The sequence below is a fragment of the Syngnathoides biaculeatus genome, chromosome 2 (genome assembly GCF_019802595.1).
Source record: "Syngnathoides biaculeatus isolate LvHL_M chromosome 2, ASM1980259v1, whole genome shotgun sequence".
NCBI lineage: Eukaryota > Metazoa > Chordata > Actinopteri > Syngnathiformes > Syngnathidae > Syngnathoides > Syngnathoides biaculeatus.
Window position 1 is genome coordinate 41,280,701 of NC_084641.1, and position 15,246 is coordinate 41,295,946.

General features: G+C 42.8%; 1 protein-coding gene across 11 annotated transcripts in view; it reads left to right on the forward strand.

Moving 5' to 3' along the window:
• The window catches only part of scn8aa (sodium channel, voltage gated, type VIII, alpha subunit a), a 177,929-nt gene that overhangs the window by 131,168 nt on the left and 31,515 nt on the right, over positions 1 to 15,246 (forward strand). Inside the window, exon 22 of one of the 11 annotated variants that reach the window (XM_061805759.1) lies at positions 12,033 to 12,155. The exons of the other annotated variants lie outside the window; for them this stretch is intronic. Coding sequence (XP_061661743.1) covers positions 12,033 to 12,155 — 123 coding nt within the window. The remainder of the gene's footprint in view (positions 1 to 12,032; positions 12,156 to 15,246) is intronic. 11 annotated transcript variants of the gene reach the window in all.

The following is a 15,246-nucleotide window of genomic DNA, read 5'->3' on the forward strand; positions in this document are numbered from 1 at the left end:
CACTTGGCACCAGGACACTGTAGGTCACCATTTAATGATTGACTTTGCAGTTATGTCATGGGACTTGCAGCCTCATATCTTGGACACTCGGGTAAAGAGAAAAGTGGAACTGTCTACTGATCATCACCTGGTTCGCCGTTTGCTCCGATGTTGGGGAAGATGGCGGTGGAACCTGGATGGCCCAAACGTATCGTGAGAGTCTCCTGCGAATGTTTTGAAAAATCCCCCGTCAAAAGAAGTTTCAGTCCCACCTCTGCAAAAACTTCACACGCTTCAGGGGAGGCAGGGGGCTTTGATTCTGAGTGGACCATGGTCTACGGTTTTCTTGCCAAGTCCACCGGCCACAGCTGTAGCCGTAAGGTTAGTTGCCTGTCATGCCAGCAATACCTGACCCAGTTGGTGGACATCAACGGTGAGGGATACAATGAAGCTGAAGAAAGAGCAGAAAAAACAGAGTCCAGCTTTGGTGATTGCTGAGGCAATAAGTGAAGTGTGGGAGGTGTTCAGTGAGGCTCTGGAAAATCTTCCAGTTGGTTTAGAGGAAATTCTAGTCAACCATCCGGCATCTCAGGAGGGAGAAACAGAGTGGCATCAACACTGTGTATAGTGCCATGGGGGCGCTGATAACCTTGAGTAGGGACTTGTGAGTTGGCACGGGGGGGATTCTTCGAACAGGTCCTCAATTCCTGTGTTTTGTATTGTTCCATCTACAGAGGGGTCATACTGCTCAGTCTTCATTATTCAGACGGGCTGAAGAGAAGGGTCTGTCAGGAAGTCAATTCTCAGATTCAGTATGAGCAGTGTGGATTTTGTCCTGGCCAAGGAACAGTAGAAAAACTCTACCCCTTTGGCAGGGTCCTCGTGCCTGTCTGAGTTTTCTCTGAGTACTCCCAATTCCAGGTACATCATAAAAACATGCATGGTAGGTTAATTGAAGAGTCTAAACTGTCCATAGGTGTGAATGTGTGTGAACGGTTGTTTGTTTGTATTTGCCCTGTGATTGGCTGCACCCTGCCTCCTGGCCGCAGTTAGCTTGAACATGCTCCAGCACACCTGTGACCCTCGTGAGGATAAGCTGTTCATAAAAGTGATGGATGGATGGTTGGATGGGCGTGTGTGTGTGAACTCCCATCCATTCATCTATCCGTTTTTTAGGCTGGGATTTGAACCCCCTGGTGTTCAGAACTGTGAGGCAGATGTGCTAAACATTCGTCCATCATGGCGCCCACACACCTGCCGCATAACTGCCCTAAAACCAACAACACATTCATTGGACCCGACAGAACATTATTTGCTTTCTTCACTTAAACAAATGAATGAAGAAGCTATTCGCTGACCAGACTCATTTTGGGGGCACAATGTATGTTAGAGAGAGAGAGAGAGAGAGAGAGAGAGAGAGAGAGAGAGAGAGAGAGAGGGGAAAGAGAGAGAGGGAGGATCAGAGTGAGGGGACTCAAATCAAGGGCAAATTAAGCATTGAGAGAAAGAGAGAGAGAGCAAGAGAGCGAGACAGACATTGCAACTTATCAAAAGGTGTTTTCTTGAGTTATAAGTGGGCTGAAATATTCACATTTGTGTTGTCCTAATTTTAGACTGATGACACATGACAAAGCTGTTGTTTTTCAGAGTCCGTAAAGTAAACACTCGTGGAGATGTTTTTTTTTTCTCCCCAAATGAGTCACTTTGATTGGGACCACAAAGGATTTTTGGGTGGTCATGTGGCTGCCTTGTCCCATCTGTTTGGTGAATTGGAGAAATGACATTAGTGATCACATTGGATTGGCACAACAGCGCCCTATGTAGAAGTCAAAGGTAATAATAAATACATTCCGCACGGAATAATGGATAAATCAAAGTAGCGATTGGCATGTCGATCATTTTAGCAGAGTAAAAGTATTGCTTCATCTTCTAATAAATACTGAAGTAAAAGTAAAACGTACGTTGCATATAAAATACGCTGACAAATAAAGGCCATCCTGTTAATGCAGTAATTAAAAATTAAGTAAAGTAAACAAAATGAAATCAAATGTATTTTATTATAGCACTTTGAGAAAGTAATTGAAATAATACATACTGTTACATTTTTAATACGATAACTTATAACCAACTAGATTTCCAAAGTAATCAGACCAACTCTACCAGGCAGCTACCTGGCCATCAAACACAGCCTCAGTCAAAGCTAAATAAAGTTACTGTACCCCTCCTGCCTCAGTATGCTGCGCATGCTGCTAAGCTACATATGTAAATATATGACTGGCGATGTTGAGGCAAATCACTCAGAATCAAATGATCACCTTAACAGTACACAGTGCTAAATAATGTGACACAGTCACCTTGCTAAAGATATACAAAATTAGATATTTTGTTTTTTTTTTAATAGAAGAGAAAGGACTGCTACTTTTACTGCTCGGTAAAGACAAGACAAGAAAATTAAAGCTCAAATACTGAAAATGGGTGGCACGATGGCACAGCTCTACAGCGTTGGCCTCAGATTTCTGAGGACCAAGGTTCAAATCCCTGGCCCGCCTGTGTGGAGTTTGCATGTTCTTTCTGTGTCCGTGTGGGTTTTCTCTGGGCACTCTGGTTTCCTCCCACATCCCAAAAACATGCATTAATTGGACACTCTAAATTGCCCCTAGGTGTGATTGTGAGTGCACCTGTTGTCTGTCTCTATGTGCCCTGTGATTGGCTGGCAACCAGTTCACCGTGTACCCCGCTCCCTGGCCAAATGTAGCTGGGATACGCTCCAGCACTCCCATGATCCTCGTGAGGATAAGCAGCTCAGAACATTGATGTATGGATGGATGGATGGATACTAAAAATGATGATGCTGACTAAAATGTGGCTCGTTATGCCCACTTGTGATTTGTGAGATACGATAGTGCCAACATTTTTTCGTTAGTTTTGCTGAAATTCAAAATTGTAAAACTTTTGGAGGGTCCTCTTCCTCCACCTTCTTAATGGCGGTCAGTGCATTGGAGGTGATCCCATCAAATCTTTCCTGCATTACTAGCCAAGCGTCCCTCAGGAATCATTCACACTACATATTGCCAACTCTAGCTGTTGTTAATTTCCTCCTGCTGGTCACGATTTAGTGTTGGTAGTGTGTGTCAGAGATGTTCCTAGAAAAACAGGTAAGACAAGCCAGAGGACTGTAGAGAGTGAACTCAAACCAACCAAGATTGTCTTTTCTTGCAAGGGACAGACGGAGGACACACTGTGTGAGTGCGCTACCTCAGACTGCCAAAGTTGTAGTCCCTGTCTGCTCTTTTTTATTGCATTCTCAGGTCAAAGGGTTACATGGTTATACAGCGAAAATGCTGAAACAGATGGCTACACCAATAGCACATAAACACTAAGGTACATCTTTCTTCAAGGCTGCAAGAGTTTCCTGATAAACCCACAAGAGAAAAAGCATGGCATTGTTTAAAGACATGTTTATGGCATTTGGGGGTATCCTCCTGTGGTAGAAGGGCATTTTGTCCTCCCAGTGTTGAGGAGTATCTGCTTAAGATCAAAAGAGAAACGTGCTGAGGCCAGGATGGAGACATCGCTTCCCAGTGTTCAGGAGTATCAGCTTGAGGGTGTCACTGGGTCACACTTCAAGACACGCACGCAGCTCACAAAGAGAACAATTCAGACTAAGACTAACAGAAACAAATGCATGATAAAACAATCCCAACAGCAACTATAGTAGTAATGATATACTTTTATCATGATAACTAACATAGTAATAACTTCTTTATCGATTTCCCCCCTGTTGATCACGATAAAAATAAAACACAACATCATTATCAAAAGCTGTTCCTTGAGTGGGAAGAAAACTACTCAAAAAACCCACCAGGGAAAAAAGAGTCGAAACCCATTCCCAAGCAAGAGCGAAAGTTGAGGCAAAAGACTAAAGTTGTATTGGACTAAAAGTAAGTAAGTTTCTTTCGGCTTGTCCCTTTCGGGGTCGCCACAGCGTGTCATCTCAGATGAACGCACATATGTTTGGCACAATTTTTACGCCGGATGCCCTATTGGACTAAATGTACGTATATACAAGGTAAACCTGGAAACATCAAACATTCACAACTGCATTGCTTTTCTGTGAAGTCGTCAAAAAAGGTTTACATAACAGTAGAATGAATCATCATCATTATCAGAGTCCACGTACACTAGTTGATATTCAGACATGGCGACAGTAACTTGGGCAGCTACTTTCATCTCAACAACATCCATGACTTTTGCAGTACAAACTTTGCAAAGGGGAATACCATAAACGATACAAAAACAAGACAATAATTGTCAAATGATAATCATGGCTATAGCAACAGCTATGCTTTTCCAATTTCCAAAAGTATTCAACTTCCAAACGTATTAACCCTAACCCATTGCAAAAAAGCGTTTGGTTCGACACCTTCCATACTTTCTCCCTATAAGCCCTGAGTAGTGTAAGGGTTACAGTTAATGAACCATTAGACAATGTGTGTAGAGGGATAAAGGTACAACACTCACCAGATTCAATCATACGACAAACCCCTCCTTTTTCCGCCAATATCATGTCTAATGCCTGCCTATTCTGCAAAGCCACAAGTGAAGTGGGATGCAATTGGGAAGCTGTATGTGTGAACAATGCTTCTGTGAAATTTGTTAACGTGTTAACTTTATGATTTAGATAATTGACTAGTTCAGTGTGCTTATATGTGGTTATAGGAAAAAGATAACTTATGAAAGGCAGCTGTGTGAATGCTGCTTTCGTTTTATCTAACAATTTATCTTTGTCTGGAATGTTCCGAGGTTGGCCAACTGCATCAAAATAAACTGGGGTGTTCTGTGTAATTGGAGGCTTTAAATTAGCATTACTCAAATCTCTTTTCATCCTGAGTGTACTGTTAAGTGTTAACACTTCATCATTCACAACAAGAAAGAAGAAAGAAAGAAGTTGTTTGCTGGACTCCAGTAACACACACACAAGTTCCTGACCAATATGAAGACAATTTAGCGTACAGAGTCCCTCCTCCACAATACCACCACAACTGATGGTGGTGCTGCACATAGTGAACTTGATGTTACCATGATCAGTACACTTAGTCTGTCCACACTTATCTCGTTTAAAGCACGTGAAGTTCCCAGAAGGAGGAGGATGAAATAACATCGGTCTGGTTTCTCCTTGCACAATAGGAAAATGAGTCGAGTATGCTAAACAAAAAGGGGTGCCTGGCAGACCCTCTGTCATATTCAGAACACACTCAGATGGAACTGCCTCTACAACCTGCAAAGCGGGACGCGGTTTCATATACACAACACAATTTTTCTTTAACGACTTAGCTACTGCCACTCCTCGTTCGAGGAAGAGGTTATCATTGATCCCAACACCTCTGTCTTCTCTTAACAGAGTTTCAATGTATTCTCCTTTATAGTGAGTTTTAACACCACACGCTTTTTCCCTTATTTTTTCTCGTAGGGAGGTGACAACAGCGTTTAGATGTTCTTGCTGTGACTGGCCATTATGGATGGGTGGCTGCCAATTATAGCACAATTTAATTGGGACACGTGGATGGCCCCCTCCTCCGTACCATGCCCATAGAGTCAGCATAGTACAGTTCTCTCTGTCTTTATTTGGTAGGGACGACATTGGCTGTAATACAAATGTTATGGTGGGTACATCAGACCTTATCGCTTTGATAGATATTTTGCCGTGCCAATTTGACACTCCCTGATTCCGATGTGGATTTGACCAATAATCACCATCAACAGAAGTGATATAATTGGACCAGGACAACCATTTTTTATCATTTGCATTTGACCAATAATCACCATCAACAGAAGTGATATAATTGGACCAGGACAACCATTTTTTATCATTTGCATCATGGGCACTCATTAGATAAAACCAATAATCTTGCCACTGACTCATTTTAGTTACTTCAGTATATTGCTCTTCTAAATCTGCACCCGAATTGTCAGGAACCGCTGAGATCTTGCTGAACCTTGTCTGGCGGGACTGCAATGGGTCCAGCGGAATGGTGATGGAAAGTTCTTGAGAAAGGGAAGTTACATTAATCATCGTTACCGTTCTGTCCATCAGCAGCTGTAGGTCTCCCAGGATGGACGTAGACAACAGTCTACGGCTGTGCAACCGTTCAGTGTTGGTGCTTTCCTTCCCGCGAGGTTACGCACCACCTGCCATCAGGCACAGGCCTGCAAGAAAGTAAACAGCAGATTTGGTTGACAGGACTGCGGTTAGCCTCTGGCCGGTGGTCTGCTTCATCTTCCCGAGAGGGGTGTGTTTGCCACGGAAAACACTCTCTCCAACTGTGGTCTTTCGTCGGTACACTGGTGTGTACGTCGTGGAGATCCTACCCCGAGGGACTGGAGTCACGAGGCCCGTCAGGAGGGAATCGGAGGAGCTTGCACTGCGACTGGCTGATCCAGCCGTCACGTCCCTGGACCTTTACAGCCGTAGGTGTCACTGCTATCACTTGGTGGGGGCCATCCCAGCGTTCACTGTCCCAGCGAGGTCGTCTCAGCACTTTGAGGAAGACTTGGTCTCCCACGCGGACGTGATCTGTCTGTGGAGCAGAACACACTGGCAAATCATTGTGTTTATGCATCTCTTTCCGGTCAAACATGTTTTTCATGTGGAAAGGGATCGATGTGCCTGTTGCTGGTGATTCTGACGAGTCCAGGTCTGGAAGTCTATAAGGGTGGCCATATAGAATTTCAAATGGGGTTAATGTTTTTCCTTCGGCTGGCACTATCCTCATTGCCGTTGCAACGATTGAAACACAGTCAGGCCATTGTCTTTTTGTTTCCCTCATTGTCTTTATGAGTCTAGCTTTGTTGACAGTTCCCTTTGTTCGTTCAAACAGCTCACCAGATTTCGGATGATACACGCAATGACGCTTTAAGTCGATTTTCAGCAGCTGTCCAACTTTTTTCACAGCGTCATCCACAAAATGTGTGCCATTGTCACTTCGAATCACACTTGAAATGCCAAACATTGGAATAATACAATTACACAGTGCTTTTACAACCGTATTTGCATCAGCATGCGCTGTTGGAAACAACTCAACCCATTTGGAGAATACATCAATTATCACCAATATTCCATCACTCATGTTTTGTTTCACTCAATGTAATCCATATGGATTGTGTGAAATGGTTCTGGAGGCAGAGGAAATGTTCCTCTTTGTCGTTTTAAATACCCTTGTGGATTATTTTTTAAACAGATAACACATTGTTTGCAAAATTTTTTTGAAAAGTGTGTAAACCCATGTGTGTGATAATACTGTTGTGTCAATGCCACCGTTCCCCCTGTTGACACATGACTCAACCGATCTGTCAATCTTGCTGCCCATCCAAACAATGATTTTGGCAGCCAGGGTTTTCCCCTCGGACCAATTTGCTAACCCCCGTCCTTGTCAATTTTCGCACCTTTGTCCTCCCAATGTGTGCATTCAGTGAGTGGTGCATTTTTCTGACGTGAAATCAAAATGTCATGTTGATTTACTGCATGTGTTTTTGTTACCTCTTTCACCAGTGCCATAGGGAATCTCTGGGCTGCAGCCTTGGCTGCTTGATCAGCTAGTCTGTTATCAATTGTGATTGGGTCATTTCCTGCGAAGTGAGCTTCACATTTTCAAATGGCTACTTTGTCCGGCAGTTGTACTGCGTCCAGTAACTGCTGGAGAAGTGCCTTGTGAGCAACCTCTTTATCTGTTGTGGTTATAAAGCCCCGATTTGACCATTGTCGACAAAACACATGAACTGAGCCCCAGCCATATTGGCTGTCGGTCCAGATTGTAACATGTTTCTTGGAAAACATATTACAACCCTGGATCAGTGCAAACAATTCTGCTGCCTCTGCCGAACATACTGAGTTAAGTGTTGGCTGAAACAAGACCTTAGTTTGTGTCGTTATTGCAAATCCCAGCCTGTTGCGGCCATCTTCCCCTTTGTTTCCTAATCCGTCAACAAAAACAACCTCTCCACTCGGGAGGGGAGTGTTCATTAGGTCAGGTCGTGGTTTGGTGGAAATTTGGACGTGGCTTCCACAGTCATGTGGAGTGCCCTCTGCTAGTGTGGGTAAAAGTGTCACTGAATTCAGTCCCCCATATCTTACAATTGTTTTGGCTTCGCAAGTGAAATGTGTGGATGCTGCCCGGGAGGGAGCAGTGCTTTCACTTCCGTGGTTAGTCTGACAGTCGCAAAACACCACCTTCCTTTCCAATAAATGTGATTGACCTGCACTTCTTGCTCAGCCAATTCCAAAAACAATTTGGTGTAGTCTGGATCAGGGCCTTGGGATTCTTTGTACCTAATGGTGACATTTAAATGATTTCGATACTGCATGTCGCCACCCGGCCGGACCCTCCCTTGAGCTACTTTTAGTAAATTTTCAACGCCACATTCTTCTTCAGGCAAATTCAGTGACCAATAATAATGTGCCCCATTTCTTTAATTTGGATGTTAGCTTCCATTCGCCCCCGTTTATTAGTTGGGATGCTAATCTCTAATAGTGTCAATGCGTCGCGACCTAATAAATTGAGCGGGCACCGTGGCTGTAGAACTGCTTCCACATTCGCCTTTTTATTTGGGTAATCGGGACTCCGGAACTCGATATTACGGGACAAAACTAAGGGTTGAAGTAAACCATGAGCTCCGCGACTGTTAAATCTTTTTTTTGGCTTGGTTTAACTGTCGCAGGGCCCCATTTTCCTAAAATGGTCACATCAGCGCCCGTATCAACTAGGAAAACGGTTGGTTTTCCCTGGACTAGTAAGGTTAATTCTGGTTTCATCATGGGTTCAGTCTGATGACGCATGAAATAATTTTCGAGGTCGAACATGTGTTTAATGTCTTCCTCAACATTTTTATCATTGTCGCTATCGGAGTTCAGAGGGTGGGTAATCAATCTACAGTCCGCGGCCGCTCTGGAGTCCTGGCCTAGTCAATCTTCATCAGATGAATCGTCAACACGGTGTCAACTCGACTTGGCCTTGGCTTTACAATAGCGAGCACGATGACAGTCCTTGCCGCAGTTAAGATACTTGCCTTCTCTAAACCACTTTTGCTTTTTTTGGGTGATAAATTGAACACGTCAAATGGAGGTTTTTTATTACTCCCGTCATGTGGTCCCCCTTTTGTGTCACAAAGTTTTCCTGTCAAGTTAATGTTTACTACAGGATCCTCTGCTTTTTTCTTTTTCTGCTTGACACGTTCATAATTTATTTTATTCATTTTTTCAATTTTACAACTTTGAATTTCTCTGGCTCTATCAAGAAGGGCCTGACAATAAAACCACTGTTTACCGTGGTTATTGTCTTTTCTCTTCTGCCCGTCTTTAATAGATCATTTACTGAGAAGTTTGTCCAATTCTTCACAGTTGTCTACATTTCCAGAAAATCCATACTTTTTCTGCCACTTTTCGGTGAATTTTGTTGTTCCCTTGTAATCAATTTCAGCAAAACGACATTTTTCCTTTACTTCAACATTGGAAAGTGGACGGTTGGAATTTTTGACGGTCTTAATTATTATAAGCGTGTAGATTTGGTTCCTCAGTTTTGAGAAAAATTCCAAGTGCCTGACTCAGGTTGAATACCAAGCTTCTACTCCCAATTCGGAGCGGGTATTACCAGGGTGTTTTTACTCACGACCCTCAGTCAGTTTTAGATTTCTCAAACTTTGGACATTCACTCTGTACACATTCACTCTCACAGACTGATCAATTTCTGTGTCCTGAAACTAAAAGTTTTCTACATTTCCAAGTGTTGTACAAACACTGACCCGTGAAAAATAGGAAATATACTAGTCTTTTGACCAGATATTCTGTACTATTTTTCCAAGTGTTATAAAAACACTGACCTTTGAAAAATTGGAAATATACTAGTCCTTCGACTAGATATTCTGCACTATTTCTCCCAAGTGTTGTAAAAACACTGACCTTTGAAAAATAGGAAATATACTATTCCTTTGACTAGATGTTCAGAACTATTCTTCCCAAGTGTTATAAAAACACTGACCCATGAAAAATGGGAAATATACTAAGTAGTCTTTCGACTAGATATTCGGTACTATTTTTCCAAGTGTAATGCAAACACTGACCTGTGAAATCTCCGTTGGTTGAGACACATGCAAGTCATCGGATGACGTTTGTGTTCTCCCGGCGGAGGATGTCCAAGGACTGGCCTCATGGAAAGGAGGACTTTCCGGGTCTCCTGGAGACTTGGACGGTGAACCGATTTCAATTGTCGTCGATCATCCGCCGAAAAGAAAATGTTGTCATCCGGCTCAAAGGACCAAGTTTTAGAATGTCAGAGATGTTCCTAGAAATACAGGTAAGACAAGCCAGAGGACTGTAGAGAGTGAACTCAAACCAACCAAGATTGTCTTTTCTTGCAAGGGACAGACGGAGGACACACTGTGTGAGTGCACTACCTCAGACTGCCAAGTGGTATTCCCTGTCTGCTCTTTTTTATTGCATTCTCAGGTCAAAGGGTTACATGGTTATACAGCAAAAATGCTGACACAGATGGCTACACCAACAGCACATAAACACTAAGGTACATGTTTCTTCAAGGCTGCAAGAGTGTCCTGATAAACCCACAAGAGAAAAAGCATGGCATTGTTTAAAGACATGTTTATGGCATTTGGGGCTATCCTCCTGCGGAAGAAGGGCGTTATCTTCTCCCAGTGTTGAGGAGTATCTGCTTAAGATCAGAAGGGAAACATGCTGAGGCCAGGATGGAGACATCGCTTCGCAGTGTTCAGGAGTATCAGCTTGAGGTCGGCAGGGGGGGCATCGCCTTCCAGGTGTCACTGGTTCACACGTCAAGACACGCACGCAGCTCACAACAAGAACAATTCAGACTAAGACTAACAGAAACAAATGCATGATAAAATAATCCCAACAGTAACTATAGTAGTTCCCAACACCAACTACAATAGTTCCTAACACCAACTATAGTAGTAATGATTTACTTTTATCATGATAACTAACATAGTAATAACTTCTTTATTCGTGTGCAAGGCTTAGATCAGCTCTACAGGCCTCGGTTTCATGGGATCCATTGTTAACAAACATGCCACTTTGTCTCATTTCACATTGGGTGAATGCATACACTGGTTTGTATTTTGCACTTGAAAAACATTTTACTTGAGAGGGGCTTTAGCCATTTCTTGCCACATGCTGTTAACTGTGTACAACTGGACTGTATTCAATGGGGTTTTACTGTCCTTGAAGTCTTTATAAGTTCATCGGGTGTGCCGTAAACTTCCATCCTTGTCTCTCATGTGTGGTTCATGTGACTGTGCCTCTCCAATTTGAATCCCCACCGCCTGCACAACTGTGTGACCATTTGAACTTTACATAATGTGTGAGAAATAATGCCAGTCCACTGACACATTTGAATATGTTGACTTGTATTCTTTCTCTTAGGTACCGTTAGTTTGTCTTTTTAAATTGTGATTGGGATTTGAACCCAAGAGCGACATGGAGAGACAATGTTAGAGGGGCAAGGGTAAGGTTCTCCAATCTGTTAGGTTTTTAATCAACTCCTGCAGGTTGACCTCTCTTCTTCTTCCTCCTGCCTTCCCCTCTCAAAGTCTTCCTCTGCTCCTCGCCCCCTCTTGCTTGTACTAAGCTGTGTCATGTTCAATGCTTAATTTGCCCTTGATTTGAGTCCCCTCCCTCTGATCCTCCCCCCCCCCCCCCTCTTTCTCTATGTTTAATTTCGCATTTCCTTGCAGGTGCACTGGATTTTCCCCAAATTAACTAACATTAACAAACCACTTGGTGTCCTGCTACAAAAAAAAAAAAAAAATCAACAACAAAAACACCACACAAACAAAACCTAAACATTGACCTTCTCTCTCAAGTGTCTATGCATGGATAAATGCAATGTTATATTTGCATAGGATGCATAGATTTGTGTGTATGTTAAGCAACTCTGCACGTCTACGCCAGGGCCCTCTCTCTTCCTTAGTGAATAATCTCACACTTCTAACAGTTTGGAACCTCTTTTGCTTCTCTGTTTTTTGTGTAGGTGTCTATAGTCAGCCTTGTAGCTAATGCGCTGGGCTACTCCGATCTAGGGCCTATTAAATCACTCAGGACACTAAGGGCCTTGAGACCCCTCAGAGCCTTGTCACGTTTTGAAGGGATGAGGGTAAGATCCAAAGCTAAGCAGCTGATCCTTCCGCATGCCAATTTAACAGTTTCAAGCATGTTAGAACTGAAAACTATCAAATAATGAATAAACATACTACAAAGATCTACAAAATTTTGGGGGTTCTCTTAATACAAAGCCAAACCTTTCCCATCTTGTACCATGCCTTCCTGTTAATTTCGATTTTGGTAACGAACAAGCCATGATGCAGTTGTAATAACACTAGAACAACTTTCAGAGAAATTGATTACCTTAAACCACATACAAAAAAAGCCATTTTTTGTTTTGCGCAGGTGCCTCATCACATAAGTGAGAAAGGACAAATTCTGATGATCTTTTCTTACTTTGTTGCAAACTGGTGACTGTGAATTATGTCCCAGCTAAAGACCCAAGGCTAACATGCCACCTCAACCAGCACTCGTATCTATAATTAGCTCTTCTTCTGGCCTGATTTCTGAGCACAGCTTTCAATGATGACCACAACCCACACCTTCGTGCCTCACATATCCCCTACACATCCCAATAACCTCCGACTCCTTCCCCAGCACACAGAATCCCTCAGTGGTGACAAAAACCAGCAACCACCAGTCACATTCAAAATCTGTGCCAAAGACGCTGCAAGGAGCCCGTTTTTGAGATTTTTTGCTTTGTTAAAGAGAAAAACTGACACCAAAATATATATTTTAAAATAGGTATTGTTATCAAAAATACATATACAGTAATATTATTCATTTTGATGTCAATAATAAAAAAAAGTGAGCGGAGAGCATCATTAATGTGCATAGTTACCGAAGTCTCACTTGACATCCCGGTGGCAGCCATATTGCCTGCGTCATCATTTACAGATGTCACACTGGCAAAATCACCGGCAGATTCATACCATATGCGTACCAGCAAATTTTCCTCAGACCACCAATATTATGCTAGTGAATCACAATTCAGAATCAGAATCAGCTTTGTTGACCAAATTTCTAAACAACACACAATGCATTGGTCTAAGGTAGTTGGAGCTGCTCTAGTATGACAGCAGACAGACAGACAATCGACAGGGAACATTTTTTTTTTAAACTCACAGTTGTGCAAAGGATGCAGAGTTTTCTAGCATTTAGAGCAATTAGAATTCCCATGAGAGTGATAGTTCAATGATCATAGTGCAAATGGTGTCAAGACTCAAGGAGTGTATGCAGTTTAAAGTGACTAGTTGTGTCTGTAATATAAAATACTAATTGGCCCAGCAGGATATGCCAACAAACCAGAGGCAGAAAATTCGCAGCATGCTGCAGTGGAATTTTAACCAAAGCAAAGAAATTTCATTTTAATTGAACATTTCATACACATTTCTTCCACATTTCATACATGATTAAAAGCATTTCAAAACAAAGAAATAAACATTTAAAACAGAGAACAAAAATACAATGCAAGTACAAAGTACAATTAAATCAATGTAAGAAATAACATTTAAAAAAGGAAATACTCTAAAAAGCATGAGAAAGAGTTTTTAACCTGGATTTAAAAACATTGATAGTTGGTTCTATCATCACTACTGTCAGCAACTTATTCCATTTGTATGCACTATATTACCTAAATGGGCAGCACTGTGGAGCCCCACAGTTCTGAGGACCTCACAGTTGGCCTCACAGTTCTGAGAACCAAGGTTCGACCCTGGCCTTCCCTGTGTGGAGTTTGCATGTTCTCCACGTGCCTGTTTGAGTTTTCTCCTGGCCCTTTGGTTTCCTCCAACATCCCGAAAACATGCATTAATTGGACACTCTAAATTGTCAGTCCGGCTGTTGTCTGTTTCCATGTTCCCTGCAATTGGCTGGCAAGGAGTTCAGGGTGTACCCTGCCTCCTGGTCGTTGACAGCTTGGATAGGCTCCAGCACTCCTTCGACCCTTGTGAGGATAAGCAGCTAATAATGGCTGGATGGATGGATATTACCTAAATGCTGTTTCACGGTGTTAGCTTTGAACTGTGCACCATTATTCGACCCGAGTCTGTCGATCTCAGAGCCTGACTGGTTTTGTAACCATTTGCATTTCTTTCATATATTCAGGACCTAAAGCATTCAGTGACTTATAGACCAGAAGCAGAATTTTAAACTCTATTCTAAAGATGACTGTAAGCCAGTCAATTGTAAGTTCGTTGTTCAAGAATTTAATTCCAAGAGGGAAGAAGCTGTAGGAATGCCTGCTAATTTTGTCTTGCCGTTTTTGGTAGCGCCTACCAAAGGGAAGGAGTTGGAAGAGCTGGTGGCCAGGATGTGGAGGGTCCGATAGGATCCTGCCTGCTCTTGTCCTAGTTTGGGTGGCATGGAAGTGCTCAAGGGTGGACAGGGTGGTGCCGAGAATCCGTTCAGCAGTTTTAATTGTCCCTGTCCTAGTCGTGTCATGTGAGAACTTCAGGAGTTTGACACCCGGGTGCATTGAGGTGCAGCCATTTGTGAAGAGAGAGAAGGGTAGCAAGGAGAAGACACAACATTGGGGTGTCCCAGGGCTGATGGTGCGTGTGGATGAGGTGGTGTCCCCCCGCCTCACCTGCTGGGTCCTGCCCATCAAGGAAGCTGGAAATTCACTGGCAGATGGCAGGCAAGATGTTGCGATGGAGAAGCTTGGAGGGGAGGAGTCCGTGATTAATTGTGATGAATGCAGAGCAGAAGTCCATGAACAAAACCCACGAATAGGTTTCCATGTATTTGAGGTGTTCAAGGATGAAGTGCAGACGCATGTTGACTGTGTCATCCGCAGCTCTATTAGCTCAGTAGGCAAACTGCAGCCATCAAGCAAGCCTTACACAAATGTCCTATCCTGAGCACCGGTGAACACCAACATGTTTCCCCCCATTTTTTTCTTATTTTTAGTGCGATCCACTCATGTTGACATCCCCACAGTAACATTTGTATGAAGTCTGATTTGAGTTGACCAGACAAAAGCCCACTGATAAAAAGAACAGGATGCAGTGGTATTGGAATAGAATGTTTTATTCCAGTAATCTGACAATCTTTAAAGAGCAAATTTGTCTTGTAGTCTAATCCACGCATTACTTGTTGTCTCTCAGCCATCTTTTCTCTTCTATGCAGCTGATTTTTTATTT